The 16,898-nt window shown below is 44.0% G+C and overlaps 5 protein-coding genes across 6 annotated transcripts; 4 read left to right on the top strand and 1 right to left on the bottom strand.

Annotated features, from left to right (window-relative positions):
- The first annotated feature begins 249 nt into the window (after positions 1 to 249).
- Positions 250 to 2,197, top strand: LOC121530255 (protein Daple). Its single transcript, XM_041819039.1, has 5 exons — positions 250 to 386; positions 441 to 746; positions 802 to 947; positions 1,001 to 1,258; positions 1,315 to 2,197. The coding sequence occupies exons 1-5, from the start codon at positions 332 to 334 to the stop codon at positions 1,426 to 1,428; spliced, it is 879 nt and encodes a 292-aa protein (XP_041674973.1). The 5' UTR covers positions 250 to 331; the 3' UTR covers positions 1,429 to 2,197.
- Positions 2,198 to 2,453: 256 nt separating this feature from the next.
- LOC121530256 (larval cuticle protein A2B) lies at positions 2,454 to 3,344 on the top strand. The gene is made up of 2 exons (XM_041819060.1): positions 2,454 to 2,662; positions 2,724 to 3,344. The coding sequence occupies exons 1-2, from the start codon at positions 2,651 to 2,653 to the stop codon at positions 3,171 to 3,173; spliced, it is 462 nt and encodes a 153-aa protein (XP_041674994.1). The 5' UTR covers positions 2,454 to 2,650; the 3' UTR covers positions 3,174 to 3,344.
- Positions 3,345 to 3,669: 325 nt separating this feature from the next.
- LOC121530259 lies at positions 3,670 to 4,668 on the top strand. The gene has a single exon (XM_041819083.1). The coding sequence runs from the start codon at positions 3,670 to 3,672 to the stop codon at positions 4,378 to 4,380; it is 711 nt and encodes a 236-aa protein (XP_041675017.1). The 3' UTR covers positions 4,381 to 4,668.
- Positions 4,669 to 5,289: 621 nt separating this feature from the next.
- On the top strand, positions 5,290 to 7,010 carry LOC121530254 (adhesive plaque matrix protein). The gene is made up of 2 exons (XM_041819038.1): positions 5,290 to 5,485; positions 5,566 to 7,010. The coding sequence occupies exon 2, from the start codon at positions 5,566 to 5,568 to the stop codon at positions 6,868 to 6,870; it is 1,305 nt and encodes a 434-aa protein (XP_041674972.1). The 5' UTR covers positions 5,290 to 5,485; the 3' UTR covers positions 6,871 to 7,010.
- A 727-nt stretch (positions 7,011 to 7,737) lies between these two features.
- Positions 7,738 to 15,817, bottom strand: LOC121530253 (junctophilin-1). 2 transcript variants are annotated; one of them, XM_041819033.1, is made up of 8 exons: positions 15,039 to 15,817; positions 14,693 to 14,907; positions 13,431 to 13,699; positions 13,229 to 13,365; positions 13,023 to 13,163; positions 11,105 to 12,965; positions 9,636 to 9,836; positions 7,738 to 9,137 (listed from the first exon to the last, which is right to left on the bottom strand). In XM_041819033.1, exons 1-8 carry the CDS (start codon positions 15,353 to 15,355, stop codon positions 9,051 to 9,053), a joined length of 3,228 nt encoding a protein of 1,075 aa, XP_041674967.1. In that variant the 5' UTR covers positions 15,356 to 15,817; the 3' UTR covers positions 7,738 to 9,050. The 2 variants fall into 2 exon arrangements, with proteins under 2 accessions (XP_041674967.1, XP_041674966.1); XM_041819032.1 differs by lacking the exons at positions 11,105 to 12,965; positions 13,023 to 13,163; positions 13,229 to 13,365; ... (1 more) ...; positions 14,693 to 14,907; positions 15,039 to 15,817 and adding an exon at positions 9,913 to 10,459.
- Between the last annotated feature and the right edge of the window lie 1,081 nt (positions 15,818 to 16,898).

Below are 16,898 nucleotides of genomic sequence, written 5' to 3'. Positions count from 1 at the left end.
TAACCAAAAAACTTAAATATTGGAAAAATTACTAATATGCAGGTTTTTAGTTCTTAAATCGACATCTTAGCCGCCAAAAGGAATATTTCTCGATTTTCTTTACCTAAGGGATTGAATTAAGAGAAAGAAACTGCTTTATCCATTAAAACTTTACATTATTTAATTTAAATATTCCGAAGTAATCGAATAATTTGACAAAGAAACTCTACCAGCGATAACCATGCAATCCAAACTCGCTGATAGCTTATCTTTACTGTTTTCCTCATCAAAATATTCTTCAATTGCTGAGTAATTTTTACACTTACAAGCTAATATTATAAAAATTAATCTAATGGAGAAACGTTCCACATCTGCAATGCAGGTTCTCTATGCAGAACTGGCAGCTGGTGCGTATAAGCAATATAATTGCGTATACGCAATGTACTGAAACTCCTTTACAGCAAAGTCACGAAATGCCCAACTGGAGGAGGAGAACATTTTACTGCGCCATCGCCTGAATCGCGCGTCTGCCAGCCATAGTACCAATGCAGCCATTAATGTGGAGGCCAAGATCATGGCCTTCCAGTTAGAAGAGGAGCGTGATCAACTGGTAGAGACAGTGCAGCAGCACAAGAAGAAGTACAACAAGTTGCATGATGCCTACTTGGAGAAGGTTAAACGGTGTCGTGCCTTGGAGGAAATGTTTAAAAGGCAGAAGACACTGACTGGCTTGGTGATGAAATCCTCTCTAGATCAGCGACATGCTGGTGGGTTTTGGATTTGCTTTACCTCTTTGAAGCCACTCAATATATTCCCCTCTAGAGCAACGAATGATGTTAGAGAAGCGTCAGTCAGCCCAGAGTGATCCCAATGAGCTAGAAGACCTAAAAACCAAAGTGGAGAAACTGCAAAGGGCCTTGGATGAGTCATACGATATTATCGATGAAATGGACTTTGAACTTGAGAGTGTAAGATCCTTCCAAAAATCGTTAAGTTTTCTTAATAGCTATTTATTTTCCAGGTAGAATTACTGGAAATGCAAAACCAAAGTTTGAGGGATGAATTGGCTGCCTTAAAGGCAAACTCAGAAGCAGGAGCAGTAAGCCTTGCAGCTTCAGTTCCAAACGATGATGATCCTCCGCCTAAGTATGAGGAGGGTTATCCTGGAGCCCATCACAAAGCGGTGCTATCTCGTCAAAGCTCTTCAAGCAGTGAATCCGGCCCACAGGTTGACGATCACGATGCGGAAACTATGGAAAGAGCTGTTCTAACCCATAGTGTAAGCTAAAAGTCTATGAAATCTAACCTCGACTTAAGACGATTCTTTATTTTCAGCTTATTCAAACTGTGGAAACTGAGAGTAATGCTCTGAGACGAGAACTACTAAGATCCCGCTGCCAAAGAACAATACGTGCCAAGTTGGAAAAAGAAAGTGAGGATGCTGATTAAAACAAATTATTGGCTTAACCCCATAAGTTAAATCGCAAAACACCTACAAATAAACTACTAACCCATAGATTGTAATGAAAAGTAACCATACCTAGGCTGATGAAACTGATCACTAACTTTACGCAAAGCTGCCACATTGAAGACCCCGTTAGCTGTCTAGTTAGTCCGCTGGAATAACCCAGATTTAGACCCAACTACGCCTAACAAGTGCGCATACCAGAGATTGCTTTTAAGGTTCGACAAACACGCTCTGCGGCTGCGTTAAATCAAAAACTTTTGAGATAGAGTAACCTGGTTTTTCGGCCTGAGCGATTAATTAAAATTTTTGTTAATGGCATCGAACGGGTTGTGTGCCAGATCACTAGCCAAAAGGATTTGGCCTCTGAGCCATGAAGGTTCCAACCCCCAATCCCCTATTTCATCTTCCATCTTCGATCTGAGTGGCGTGCTATCCATTAAAACATGACAATTATTTTTATGACTTAATGCAGTCGGAGGCCTTGTTGCCCAATGCCTAATGTTGCAAATTATTGACAAAGTAAATTAATCTGCACATTTGTTGGTTAGACCAGACAAACTAGCGCGACACCTCTAAGATCACTAGGCTCTCCCACTTGCGGCATATTCGTTTGGGTGGTTATCGATTGGCTGCAGTTGGAGAAAACTTATAAAACCAAAAACATCATGAATTTATAACCTAATATTATAATTTTCTGTATTATTATCATATAAGAAAGAAATACATCGATTTTGAAAACTTAAAAAATAATAAAATGAGCAGCTTTCTGAAAGTTAAACCAATATCTGAAATATTTCAAATTAAACAACAAAAATAATTAGCAGGGTATCTTCCTTGACTTAATACATGTTTTTTTTTAACAAAATCCAAGTTAATTTCATGGATAATTTTGCTCACTGTTTGCCAATATTGCTTAGACTAGTGCGAACCACACTTTACATATTTCTTGTTTAATTATAATTTTTTCGGGGCTCAGTTAATGAGCGCGGTCCACTTGCGCCGGCGATCTTGTTTGGGAGGCGCGTGGCGAAAAGCGACACGCCACTTTGGGTGGATTGCCACACATCTAAGTTGGATCGCAAAGCAGATCTGGCCTGGTGAGTGCTCGTATATAAGCAGCCTAGGACTACCTAGATTAATTACTTCGATTCCGATCTTCGTCGAGTGCATTTCAATATCCAAAGAGTTCTGAGAACCAAAAAAATGATGGGAAAAGTGAGTTAAGCAAGGTGATCCTTTTCAGGGAGTGCAATACATAGTGCTATTTCCTTTCTAGGCTACCTATCTGTTGTACCTGTGTCTGGCCAGCGCCGTTTGGGGCATTGAATTGCAGCCGGAGCCGGACTATGGACCAGTGGCCTATGAGTTTCAGTGGGCGGTGAATGATCCTCACACTGGAGATATCAAGAGCCAAAAGGAGACTCGTAAGGACGACAAGGTCGAGGGTGTGTATGAGCTGATCGACTCGGATGGCTATCGTCGGATAGTCCAATACAAGGCGGATGATCACAGCGGTTTCGAGGCCATTGTCCAGCGTGAGCCCACGGATATCAAGATACCGCTGCCTGAGCCCCCTAAGAAGCTTCTGGCTGCCAAAATCCTTACACCTGTGCTGCCGGTGGCTCCACTTGTTCACTACGCTGCCCCCAAGGCTATCATCAAGCAGGAGCTCTCCACCGGAAACTATGTCTCCGTTTCCGGACCCACAGCTCAGTACAAGTACTGAAAAGGATCTAGCCATTGACCATCAGCATCACAAAACCATTACGAAATCTTCACTGCCATATAACATAATTTAATTATAATTGCGCCATTGATTGTATAATTAGGTTCCATTCACACATACTGTATATAACTAACTATAAAGATGCATCCCATTCAATCTGTTCGCAGAGGAACACAAAACAAAATTGAATTTTAATGGTGAGGTAGTCAGTTTTGAAAGATTTTAAAATGATTCAAGCAAAGTGTGGTGAGAGAGCCATCATATAATTTTAAAAAATTCAACATGCTTAATGGGAAAAAAAATGATGAATGAAAGCTGAATGAGAAATTTAGTTAAACTCGAGTAAGAGTCTGACTTTTCTGTGAAATTTTCACATTTTATGGTAGAATTAGCCGATTGATGTCTCATAAGACGATGTGTCATCTCTCAGGTGGCTCTGTATTTATGATAAGTCGAAACTAATGCTATCTCCGCCAGACGCGACATGGTCCCATAGATGACTCTAATCTCACGTACCTGTTGTCACTTCGGGGGCGTCCAATTACCGGTGCAGTCGACGTCGCCGATGGAGATTCTATTGGATTTGGCTAACGCTCTAGCCAAAGATCAATGGAGCATCAGTGCGAAAATGGTCGGCTCACCGGAGACACGAGAACTACTGGTTATATTGGTATTGGCCTTTGGCTTTTGCCTGGGTGGCTCAAAGGATCCAGATGCGGATGCCAAGTGGATGGCACCTCTAAAACAATATGGTTACACTGCCAAGCATCTGAAGAATAAGGTGGAGCATGGTGAATTCACCACCTTTGAGCTGGGTACTCCCAATTATCGGATCCTGAACCCCGAAGACGAACCGGAGTACATAACCGCAGATCAACCGCATTACCAGGAGATGTTGAAACGACTGACAAGTGCTCAAAGTGGAACGGATACTATAGATATGGAAATGGCTGGTCGTGGCGATACTGTTCGAGAGGTTCCGGATCAAAGCCGATCCATTAAAAAGTCTGAAATCCAAACGACAGTTAAACCAAAACCACATCTCCGAGCTAATCGCTGGGAGAAACTAAGGAAGCGAAGCTCCATTGAGAGGAGGTTCAAGGAAGCCATGGAGACTGATGCAGCAGATGGGCGAAGTTTTATTCCGGATATTCAGGTTTACTCCGGAGCTAGACCATTTCAAAATCGTGTGGCCAATCTGAATTAATCGAAATTCGAAGTTCGCGTTGTTCTTAGTTTGAAATTTATTCATGATTTTGTTTTTACATTGAATTTGAAGCAGTTTTTTGTGAATAAATATCAGATGGTAGTTTGAACAACAAACATTTTTATTGGGTAATATTAAAACAAACTAAATTGAAGATTTTTGTGCGTTGACGAGAAGGTTGAAGTTCAACATTTTCGCTGATTTGTAGAAAATGCATTTATTTAACCAATATTTACTTCCAACTTAAATAAAGAGTAAAAATTTTCTATCTTGCATTTAAAACTTTAATCAGAATCGTACGTGTGCATCGAAAGTGCAACCAAAATTTGATAAGTTAATCGAGCTCAGACAATAATATCAGATCTAGGCCAAGACCCAGAAATTATAAATCCCCAAACTGCTGGCAAAGATTCAGCAGAACCGAAAAAAAACTCAGAGTGTGCGGAATAAGCAACGCTAAAAACTACTTTATAAAAATATAAAAAGGATAAAGACAAGGCTTTTGATCAGTTCAGTTAACCAGTTTGACAGCTCCTAAATATCTTATAAACATTTCAGAATATATTTTAATTTTTTTTTTAATTTTCAATTAATATATTTAAAAAAGATAAGTTCTTTCCACTGATCCGCAAAAGGTTAATGTCATGAAGCCATGAACTAGAGGTCATAAAAAAAAGATATGTTTGTTAGCCATGTTCATGATTGGGCCAACTGTTGTTGTCGACCACTCGATGCTATCGACGAGTGCGGGTAGAAATGCTTGAATGTGTATTACGGAAGCGGCGGCATCTGGTGATTGTGTGGCCCCCGGGCCCATTCCGGACCACCACGCCCCGCTCCCAACTGCACCGATCCATTGGGGCGTTTGGAACGTGACGCGGTCAACGCTTCCGCGACCCATTTGTTCGGCGTTGTAAGTGCTTCTACGAAGAAGCTCTCGGCCAGCGCAGCGTATTTAAGAGCTATTCAGCAAATTGCATGAAAGAGTTTCGCACGCGACAGACCAACAGCCAACAAGTGCCATCCAACTGACGATCCGGGACAGAGCAATTCCAGCAATTGTAGGGAAAGTGATCGCTATCTGAGGGAGAGATTCAGTGAAAAGGTAAGAAACTGGGCCAATCGATTTGGAACGATTGCCATGGAGTTTTGACCCATTTTTAAACGGCATTTTCCCCTCTTCAGATGTTCGAACGCTGCAATTTATTGTTTATGGCCGTTCTGATGGCTTCGGCTTTGATGATCCAAGCCCATTTCCCGGAATACTGTGCTGAATGTGAGCAGGAGGTGTGGGAGCAAGTGCCATGCAGCGAAGTGCCTACGACGGTGGCGCCGACAACAACTGGAGGATCGACCACAAGTCCACCCACCACTGCGGTGTATAGCACTACGGAACATGTGTACCCAACCACCACTAGTGCTCCACCCACGCCCACAGAGTACACAACCCAGCCATCGGCATACAAAAAGTGCTACTGCGAGTGCAAGCTGGGTTGCAAGGAGTTCTGCCGCAAGGTGGTCTCCTCCGGTCCCAAGCAGCCTCTCACCCAGATCTCCTCTATCGGAGACTACGCTCCCGGAGGACAGGTGGAGTACACACATGTCCATCAGCGCAAATACTTCCCCAAGTACGGAGGTGATGGTTATGGAGGTTTGGTGGTACCTGTGAATGGACCCAAGGCATATAAACCCTATCCTTTGGTCTACGAAGAGGCAGCTGCAGCTTCTGCTGCTTCACCGGCTTCCATACCATCTGTGGCTTCGTCGGTAGCATCTTCTCCTAGCGTGGCCAACGTAGTTGCTCCCAATTACACGCTGGAGGAGTTGGCCCAGCTACTGAGCACCGCATACGGTAGCAAGAAGGGGTATCCAGCCAGCGTGCCATCTCAGCCACGTCCTAAAATTCAGCTTCAGCCAGCTCCTGCGGCACCTCCATCCGTTTACTATTCCCCTGTTCCAGTTCCGGTTTATAGGAAAAACCCGGTTCCCCTTGTAAGCAAGGTAGCTCCAGTACCCAAAATCACCTCCAGCATTAAGTACGCCGCCTCAGCGGTCTCCTCCTCATCATCGGGTGTTTCAGTGGCCAAGATTAAGACACCCTACGAAGAGAAGATTGTTGTAGCCACTCCGCCTCCAATTTATGACAGGACCACATCCTATCCCATTGTTGAGGCACCCAAGGAATACGTAGTACCTCAAACTGAGGCGTATCCCGTTGTCCAGAGCCAAACGGAATCATATCCTACGGAATCCTATCCCAGCCACAAGGATTCGTATCCTAGCATTACGGAGGCCTATCCCAGCCAAACGGAATCCTATCAACCCCGTACAGAATCCTATCCCGTGCCGGAACCTCAGCCGGAGGTCAAGCCATATGGAGGGCCCGAATCAGGCCCTGATAAGCCATCCTCAAACTTTGACCTGGCCATTGATAATTATCTGAAGGACTTTGGATATGGCAACCAAGGAAGAGGCTATGGGGACTACTAAACGCCAGTCGTTGTTGCTAGGTTTAGGTGTATCTCTAGGCTAGAAATGTTTTCTAGGTGTCCTTTTTATTTATTTATCTATTTTCACCCTTGACTTGTTGACTTAATGATGATTAAACTATTAAACTAAAAATTTAAAAATTTGAGTTTCACTTGGATTAGTGAAATTTTGCATACTTTTGGGCTGTATATATAAAAGTTTACTACGAATTAAAAAGGAACTTTTAATTTAAACATTTTCCATGTTAAAATCTAAAAAAAACAACATATTATGGTTCGGCTTTGACGCTTTTTATTATTTGTATTTAAAAAGTTTCCTTCATTTGCATTCATTTTTGATATACTTTCTGGATGCTGATTACATTGAATAAGATTATATCTTACGTTTTTTTCTTTCGCCAGCTTGTTTCTTGGTTATGCCTGCCAATCTGATTAACATATGCAGATATATACACAAATTAGATTTATTAAATTTCGTATGCAAATATATATGTTTATGCATTATGAATATTTTGAAACAACGCTTATATAACCGTTGATCAAGGCGAATCCAAATAGTTTTTGTTTTTCGTTTCAAATTTTCTTTTTCATTTTCTCAAATTGTTACGCAGCAGCCAACGATTTTGCTGTTTAAGTCTTTCAATTTGTAGGGTTCTAGCACTTGACCGGCTTAGATTTTCCAACTTTTAAATCATATTGGGATAATGTTATTCGCCCTTTTATCGATACACAGACGCAGAGACAAAATAGCCGAGGAAAGCAGCAAGTTGAATAGTTCACTATAATTGCACTTGATAGTATATATATATATATATATATATATAGATATATATATTTAAGAAACGTAGTAATAAGAACAAATTGCAGATTACACTTGCAAAGATGCGAATGTGCGGTTTTATTTCTTTTCAATAATGTATGCATATAAAATAACAAATAAAAAATGAAATAATAATATTTAGAACATATTCGTACATCGTAAATGAAGTGAAACTAAAAACGATAAATTGCAACACTTTTGAAATAATGACATCGTCCCAGCTATGAATTTAAACGTAAATTATCGAGAAGAAAATAATTATAGTTATACGATATTTTAAAATGTATATATACAGCTTCATTCATTAACAATCTCGATCCGTTATCCGTTTTATCCGCTTTATATAAAGTTTGTTCTTGAATTTTCATTCTCGAATTCAATTTTGTTTCGAAAATGTTGAACTGGTAAACCAAAAACATAGCCCAAGATACTTGATATCTTGTAGTTGCTCTGTTTATTTTTTTATGATTTTTTTTTTTTTTTTTTTGCTGGTGCTGTTTTCGGTCCCATAAAATTTTGCTAATTATACAAATATAGGTGTCACACATCGTTACACTTTTAATATATATATAAATATGAATAGTTGTATTATTCGGTTGCCTTTTGTTTTGATTAAGTTGCTGACTAATGCATTTTCAATTGCAAATAGGAAAAGTTTCTTGGTTTTTGTTTGCCTTTTAACTTTTGTTTTATGGTATTACATTAAGTAGCCAAAGTTTAAATAAATTACGCGTTTATTTTTTATCATGATTAAACATTGATTAGGTTAAGGTTTTCTGTTTTGTTTTGTTTTTGCCTTTATCTTTACATTAAATGTGTAGAAAAATTCGTTAAATTGATTTGCATATAGTTATTCGATCTCCACTCTAGCTTCTGGTTAGCCACAAAATACAAATTTCAATTGGCTCGACAAATTAAATGATTGGCTGCACAGCCACGCGGTTTAAGTATGTATTTAGTTTGCTACGATTTGTGCATTGCAGTTCTCCGCTATTAGTTAATTTTATTATTTATCCATTATTTGGCTGCAGTCTAGACTTTTAATTCGATTTCTTTTTCCCATCTTTAGCGTGTTTCCTCATGTTATACATATGATATACATTTATGGTACTTTAGATACTTAAGTTGCTTTTTTCCTTTTTATATAAACTGTTTACTGCAAATGCTAAAAACTTATTAGCTCTCATCCCCCGACGAAAAGTGTGTGTGTTGGCCCAATTTTTTTGGCCACTCACAATGTTCACGAAAACGGCGAAACTTGGACTATCGATGGCAGCCAAAACCACTGTGCCTCAAAGCCAGTAGCTGCCAAAACCAAATCCGCCAGTATCAAGCGTCGTCCTCGGCATCCTCCTCCGGCGCTAGGTGAGCATGTAGACAAACAGCAGCGCCAACGCGACGTTGAAAATCAGGACGAGCAGCATCAGCTGCTGGCGCACAAACCAGTCCTATGGAGGCGAAAGTTATATGAATTAGAATGAGGGAATTTATGCTTTATAGAATTACAATTTCAGAATTATTTGGTGTCAAGACAAGAAATGAAAACATCTATAAGCTTCTCCTAATGGTAATCTTATAACAAGTTTGCATTCAAAACTTTAACTTCACAATTGTTAATTCAAACAACAAAAATGAAAACAAAATTTTTAGATTTGATAGATCTAAAAGCATTTCTTCTCTTAAGCAAATCTTTATACTTTGCCAGCTTTTAAATAAAATTCGCATTCATTATTAAAAATATTCATAAATTGGCGCTGAGTGAAAGACTCATAAACTATGGCTGATTGCGCCATTAGCGTTGAAATATCAACCTATACTAAATGCCTTCACAAAGTTCTTTTAAGTTAAGTGAACTGATTGTAAAACCATTTAAGTGAAAGCAAATCAAATGCGGCATTTGGCCAAGTTATCTGTGTATCCTATAGTATCAGTGTTCTGTCACTCACCTTAACCTGTGGACTGACCAAATACAGCAAGGGATTTGCCTTGAGGCGCTCGTTGACCTCGATCTGGCGACGCACTGCCTCCCGGCGGGCAGAGCCCAGGGCGGACACTTCCTCCCGGCTCATGGCCTCCGTGGCACGCGGCAGTTCCTGGAAATCGGGCATTGATTTTTTCCGCTGCAGCGTCACATTAATGGGCACTGACTGCAAATAGGTAGATAGAAAAATGTTCCACAAATTATTTCCGGCAACCCAAGATGATAAGTTAAGGTTTCTCCACCTCCACAGGCGGCTCAACGATCCAGCTTTCACTGGCACGCCTAGCCAACAGAGCCGGCGAGAACATAAGGTCCTCCTCATCCTCTTCTGGATACCAATCCATTGTCTCTGGACTTTACTTTGTGTTCTTTGTTGGGGGGAAAATGTTCTATGACAGCAGCTAAATAGCTGCTTGCATAACGTTGGACAATTTGTGTAATCTTTCTTCTACAGGTTTTCCAACTTGTAAACGAGTTGGACATGGCGTTCCGCCTTTACTGAACACCGAGCGACAATATACGGACGCGGAGAGTCACCGTCTCCGTTGGGGAGCCAAAAATAGTCGAACAACCCGCCAAGACGGCACTGAGCCAAAACAACAACGGATATTGTCGCTGACTCTTCGCACAAAATTGCTTTCACAATTCCTATGTATTTTTCTGAGTTTTTTGAATGGCGAACATATATATATATATAATTATATTGCCACTCGATGTTTCAAAGGGGTTTTCTCAAAATCGAATTGCTAATCCGTTGGGGCCGACGCGTCGTTTGCTACTAGTTAGCCATCACATTTCGGAAAATCGTCGCCACTAGGGGCCACAAAAAAAATAACCAAAAAATAACGAAGCCAAAGCAAAGGCAAAGCGACACTTCCCGAGAGGATTTATTTATTGCCATGTCGCCGGCCTTCCAACGGCCACTTGTGGAGCGTTCATTCCGCCAGAGAGTCGCCGCTGAAAGAGACCTGAGAGTTCTACAGATTTTCAGAGATTCAGCGCGGCACGCATGCATTCCAACATGGCCCGACGGTTGGCTGATCCGGCTGGCATGCATTCGTGCCCGGCTATAAATAGCCCAGAATGGGCACATGTTCGCCCCGAGATGGCCGAGAAATGTTTCAAAATGAACACTAAGTCTCCGGCTCTCACCAGTTTCCACTATCACTTTCTCCCCCGCACACGATGGCGTACGAATTAAGTTAATTGCTCGGATTAACTGTGTTATGAAATATTTTAGCGGGCAGCCGGCCCGGGAATTTAGCCATTCTCACTTTCTCTAGAGACTTTCAAGGATACTAAGAAGAAATGGGAGTGTCCAAATAACTCTCTTTGGATTTGGATCTAACTTTTGTTTTTTTGTTTTGTTTTTTGGATTTAACTTTTTTTCATGGTCATTTTAGGAAAGTTAAAAACTATAGGCTCACCACTCACCTTCATTTTCTTGCCGCCTCCACCACCGCCGCCTCCGCCTCCCCCTTTACCGCCCATGGCCATGCCCACCGGTGTAGCTGGCTTGGCCGGCAAATACAGGCTTTCCGTGCGTTTGGGTTGCGAGGGCGAGGGAATGATGTCCTGGCCGAGCGTCCGCTGGCGCAGCAGCACGTCCTCGAACGGCTGATTGGGCGATGAGAAGAGCGGCTCTGTCTTCCCCTGGCTAGGTGCCCGTCCTGCACTTCCCAAACTGGGTGTTCCGGCCCGCGACAGACGTCCGCCTCCCGTTCCCGAGGGCAGTGACCCGTTACCAGTCATGGTCGATGTTCCGGCTCCAGGTTGCGGGGTGGATCCGCGGAATACTGAGCCCGCCCGCGGGCGTCCATCAGGAGTGCTTGTGCCACCGTTGGTTACAGGATCGGCGAGTCCTGACCGGTCCAGGGATGTTTGCCGTGATCCGGCAAAGGCCCCACTCAGGCGACTGGCGGCCCGAGCATACCGATCGATGGAGGAGTCGCGACTCGGCGGCCGTTTGTAATGGTCGAAATGATCGATGGACGACTGCTGGCCCATTTGGCCCAACATGGGCGGTCTGCCGCTGCGCTGTTGCTGCTGGGCCGCGGCCATTGCGGCGGCATTGGCGGCCATTGCTGCAGCGGTGGCCGTTTCCTGGATTTGCTGTTGTTGCATCTGCGAGGCGCGACGCAACAGATTCGGGGCATTGTGGGTGGGCGAGGCATGCAGCGAGGGTTGCTGTTGGAGAGGCTGATGTTGCTGCTGGAGTTGTGCCTGTTGCAAAAGATGCTGCTGCTGTTGCAGCTGTTGTTGCTGCAGTTGTTGCTGCTGGAGAAGTTGCTGTTGCTGCTGCTGCTGCTGCTGTTGCTGCTGCAGGAGTTGCTGTTGCTGTGAGGACACCACCGGTTGATTGGTGCCCGCGCCGAAGGGCAACTGCGTCTGGTTCTGATTTGGTGCCTGGTTCTGCTTGAGGTTCGAGTTGAGATTGGGATTGATCTTGGCCTGGCCGGGCGGTTGCTGTTGCTGGAACTGATATGCAGGATTCATTTGCGGGTTGCTCTGTTGTTGCTGGTTCAGCTGTTGCTGCTGCTGGTGCTGCTGTTGGTGGTACATCTGATTGATGGCACTGATCACCTGGGCATGACTGGGCTGACCCTGGCTCACCATTCCGGACAGATCTGTCTGCGGCGAGACGGGCAGCTGTTGCGAGTACATCGAAGGTGGAACTGGGCATTCCGACTCCTGTTTCTGCTGGGACATGCGACGCTGCTGCTGTTGTTGCTGCTGCATGTTAAGATATTGCTGCTGGCGCTGTGCCTGCGTGGCATAGGCATCCGATCCGCTGCTGCTCGTTGGCGAGAACTGCCCCTGCTGCTGTTGCTGTTGCGTCTGCATGCCCACTCCCATTTTCACGGTTGCATCGGATGCGGCCGCTGGTCCCGGACGGAATCGCTCCCGTTCCCGGAAGCGCAACTTCTCGAAACGCTCCAGCACTGACGGCTTAAAATCGGGAGCAAATTCCCGAGCCATCCGTACCGCATTCTCGCAATCCATTCGAGCCTGTTCGGCAGCTGCATCCGCATTCTGGGCCTTAGCCGCTGCGGTGGCCATTCGGGAAATGGCCATATCGGAGCGCTGCATGGCCATCTTAAGGGCGCGCTGTGCCGAACTCAACGCTGCGGCGATTCGATCACGGAGCTTGCGCGAACGCGCCAGGAACAAATGCTTCTTCTTCTGGCTGGTGATCAGGATGTTGTTCTTGTACTTTCCCTCCTCGACGGTTCCGTCACGGAAGGTAGTAACGCCGTAACCGTGCTTCCGGTTGTTGTACCACTCGCCCTCGTACCTGGTGAGGATTTACATGGTTAATAATTAGCCAATAAATGAATGGGCTGTCACTTACTTGAGTCCATCACTGCGTTCAGCCACTCCGTGACCACAGCGCTTGTCCTTCTTCCACTCGCCCATGTACGTCTCCACAACAGTGGGATCCAGCTGCTCGTCGTCCATAGTGAAGCTGGCATTGGACTCTGTGTGGTTGGACCTGTGAAGAGATTAATATATATTATTAATGATTAATATATAAGGTTGACTTTTGAAGACACTTACTTAGTGGTCAGGTTGGACTGTTCGGATCCGGTGCTGATCCAGGAGGCCGAGGACATGGTGGAGCGAATGCTGCCAGACGCTATTGTTCCCCGTTTCTCCAGATCACCCGTGCTGCGCTGCTTGCGCATCTTAAGGCCCTGTTAGAGGATTAGGAGTAGTATTTAAGACCATCATCAGGAGGGTTTATACCCTCAAAACTCACCATAAGGAATCCCTTTTTACCGGTCTTATCCGTCAAACTGTTGCGTCGCACCGGCAGCTTATCGGACTTGGCCGTCAAAACGAATCCGCCTCGGATCTCCTCCGCCTTCTCCACAATCTTGGCCGCATTTCCATTCTCGCCACTCCGCAGGGAGCTCAGCGAGGCATGGAGGTTCTTGCGCCGATGGTGTGAGGCCAAACCAAAGGGCGCCGAGGTACGGATTCCATATCCATGTCGCTTGCCCTCCTGCCACTGACCCTGGTATTTGCCTGGAATACAAAAAAGTGCATCAAACGACTGCAGTCCACTTCGAGCGATTGTTATGCTAATGGAACTTCCATCCGCAGACCGCATTACCCACTTTCCCACGTTCTACTCTTCTGTCAGGAGAGTTGGCCTAAGTGAAATGCTTGCTCTTTCCAACGGGTTTCTATTAATGGCTCCACGTGCCATTTCCCTTCTGCCCAACGGCATTGCGTCTTAAGTAATACGGCCCATTTATATACAGAACAAAAATTAAATCTAATATCGATTTTATTTACACAAAAGCGGGAAAAAGCTGAGTATTTTATTAAAGGCAATCAACCGGTCGGTTAGCTATAAAAACTTAAACTTTACCACCTTTAAGCTTTTCAATTTTTCGAAGCTAATTTCTAGATTTTCTTTCAGTGTTTCCTCCCTTTGGTGACCAGGTTAATTCCGGAATTAGAAGTTTCGTTAGTTGATTAGGAAATACTACTTAGCCCTCGGTTAATGCTAATTGGTAGTTATGCGTCAATTCGTTTCGGGAAAAAGGTTGGCATTTGCATTTGCACTTTGACCGTAACAAGGCAATTCCCTAATGGTGGAAATGTTAGAACTTAGCCAGCTCTGCAGGCGGCCATGTGTTTTTCCCTGACTGAGAATTTCCCCAGAAAAAGCCGCACTCATGCAGGAAAAATTTACAAAAGCGAAAACCGAAGCGGGAAAGCCAAATATCATTGAACTGCGAGCAGGGAAAATAAAATATGACGTCAGGCTGGGGTCCGTTGTGTGTAAGGATGTGTGTGGGGCACATACACACACACACACACGTACCCACACACACCCTTGCGTTCCCAGAAATGATTACAGAAACGTCAAAAAAGTAAAACAACGGCGAGGGAACGAACTCATGTTCGCCGTTTTGAAAGTGAGCCAAAAACCAAACGCAAAATGATCTCATGCACATTACGTATACGCAGCGTATGGCGCCCAGGACCCACGCCCCATCCATCACTTACCGCCATCCGCGTAGGTCTCGCATCCGGACCCATCCTGATATCCCTCGTTCCAGGTGCCCTCGTATTTGGCCGTCGACACAGTGCTCTCACGTACTCCATACCGTCCCTTGTGCCCATCCTTCGACCACTCGCCGCGGTAGATCTGCCGACCGATCTGCTCCACGCCCAGTCCATGACGGCGTCCATTCTGCCATTGACCCTCGTAGTGTGAACCGCTGTAAGTAATAGGATGGGATTAAGGTGGCAGGTTGAGAGAACGTAAGATCCTTATTCATCGTGAAAGATTATTATTTTTAAGGAGAATCGTAAATTAATGAAAATTACGACGAAATATGAGCTCACTCACCTGGGCCATATGTACGATCCGGACACCTCGAAGCCATAGTTCCAGGCTCCGGCATAGGCACCCTGGTGTTTGGGACCCGTGCAGACACCGTGACCATGGGCCTTGCCTTCATCCCAGCCACCGCAATAGGTGCCACCATCCTCGAAGTCGAAGCGTCCGCCGCTTATGGGGCCACGCCTACCACCTGCCGCCTGCGAGGCGGCATAGGCGGCAAGGTCGCCGCCATTCTGCTGCTGTTGCTGCTGCTGCAGTAGCTGTTGCTGCTGCTGCTGCTGCTGTTGCTGCTGCTGCGACGTCAGTTGGCCAGCCTGTTGCATACTCGAGTCTCGGATTCTAAAGTTCAGGGCGGTTTAAAGTTCTTGTGGATACTGTTGACTTTGCCTTGGGCTTTTTGTGCCTTCGCCTGCTGCTCATTGGTTTTCCGCTCGATTGTTGCACTGGCTGTTGCCTCATCTGATCCTGGTTGCGATTTAGTGTCTAATAGTTCGTTTCGCTTGGTTTCGTTTGCTCTGCTTAACCTAGAGTGTTGTTGCTTTAGGGCTAGTTAATATATGTATGTTGTGTGGTTAAATTGTTGGGTTTTTCACTGAAACGCGAAAGTTGTTTTGCAATTTGTTTGCCCTTCTTCGATTTTCTCGGTTCGAATTCAAAGTTGTAAAAACCGAGCGTCCGATGTCAATGTCCTCTGACAGTTATGTTTCTCTATGCTAATGTCGTAGGCCATTCTTGGTCATTTACCAAAAATATGTCGGAAAGTGATCTGCAAAAAGAAGAGAAAATTGCTTAAAAAATTTGTTTTACAAAAATTCAGAGAAATTGCCTTGGGGTTTTCCAGGAAATTTATCGCATTATGCAATTGACTTTACGTAAATGCTAAGCGCACATTAAGGAGCCATAAAAATCTATCTTAGCTGTAAGTCAAATGCATAAACATTTACTACTGATTTTAGTGAATAAATCAGGGAACAAGCGGAACTAGCAGAGTGGGGAAAAGCGCGTTTAATTGATTTTTATCTGGCGAAAGTCTATAATATTTTGCCCCCCATTAGTTTGCCTTTTGCCACGCGCGAACTGCGATTCTTGTGTTCTGCAATGGGTGGAATGAATGCAAGGGGAGAGGTATATAGGGTTTGGAAAATACCTTGGAGAAAAACGAGGGCGAGAGGATGACGATGTGAGGTGACGATGCATTATGGATTCGAATGTAATTGCATTCGATTGCGGTTTCAACGGCCGCTCTCAGCGAGTTTGGTTTTTATTTTGCCTGGCACTGGCAGCAACCGAATTTATCATCCTACATATATATATTATATATATCTACGTATATCTGGCCGATGTTCATGTGTACTCAAATATGTGGATTTTGGTGTGTGCACGAGCCACGTCAAAGGCCGAAATTCTCAATGGCAGGCCACCTCTCGAGTGGGTGGTGGTTTGCTCAGCTCCACTCAGCTGTTTCCCCCTGGCACATATATATCTATCAATCTAGTTATATATGAATATAGATGTTTATGTATATACTCAGAGGTACGCTCGATAGCAGTAGTAGAAAATTACGAAAAGTGCATAGTAGCAGGCGAATGCCACGAAAAGCACTTTCAGTGTCTTCATCGCTTTGTTTTCTTTTGTCACTAATATTAAGATTTCTTGGTTTTACCCAATTTCAGGCAGGAGCCATGTGTTTTTGCCACTGGAACCGGTGAAATTTTTCGATGAGTAATCTCAGACTCTGTACACTATAGATTTTTATTATTATTGGTAGTTTTTTGGTTCTTTTTTTCTCTGCCTAAATGAGCGCCTTCACTAAACGAATGGAAATAATGAGTTTTGCCTTAATATTCCAAAAATTGATAATAAATC

Source organism: Drosophila eugracilis, unplaced genomic scaffold (assembly GCF_018153835.1).
Source record: "Drosophila eugracilis isolate 14026-0451.02 unplaced genomic scaffold, ASM1815383v1 contig_445, whole genome shotgun sequence".
Taxonomy (NCBI): domain Eukaryota; kingdom Metazoa; phylum Arthropoda; class Insecta; order Diptera; family Drosophilidae; genus Drosophila; species Drosophila eugracilis.
This window is presented reverse-complemented; position numbering and strand designations above follow the sequence as displayed.

Coding starts and splice junctions, on each gene's coding strand:
- LOC121530255 (XM_041819039.1), top strand. CDS start 332: ATGGAGAAACGTTCCACATCTGCAATGCAGGTTCTCTATGCAGAACTG. Junction 387..440: donor CTATGCAGAACTGGCAGCTG/GTGCGTATAAGC, acceptor ACTCCTTTACAG/CAAAGTCACGAAATGCCCAA. Junction 948..1,000: donor TGGACTTTGAACTTGAGAGT/GTAAGATCCTTC, acceptor TTTATTTTCCAG/GTAGAATTACTGGAAATGCA.
- LOC121530259 (XM_041819083.1), top strand. CDS start 3,670: ATGACTCTAATCTCACGTACCTGTTGTCACTTCGGGGGCGTCCAATTA.
- LOC121530254 (XM_041819038.1), top strand. CDS start 5,566: ATGTTCGAACGCTGCAATTTATTGTTTATGGCCGTTCTGATGGCTTCG.
- LOC121530253 (XM_041819033.1), bottom strand. CDS start 15,355: ATGCAACAGGCTGGCCAACTGACGTCGCAGCAGCAGCAACAGCAGCAG. Junction 12,966..13,022: donor GAACGCAGTGATGGACTCAA/GTAAGTGACAGC, acceptor AATCCTCACCAG/GTACGAGGGCGAGTGGTACA. Junction 9,138..9,635: donor TGGTCAGTCCACAGGTTAAG/GTGAGTGACAGA, acceptor TCGCCTCCATAG/GACTGGTTTGTGCGCCAGCA.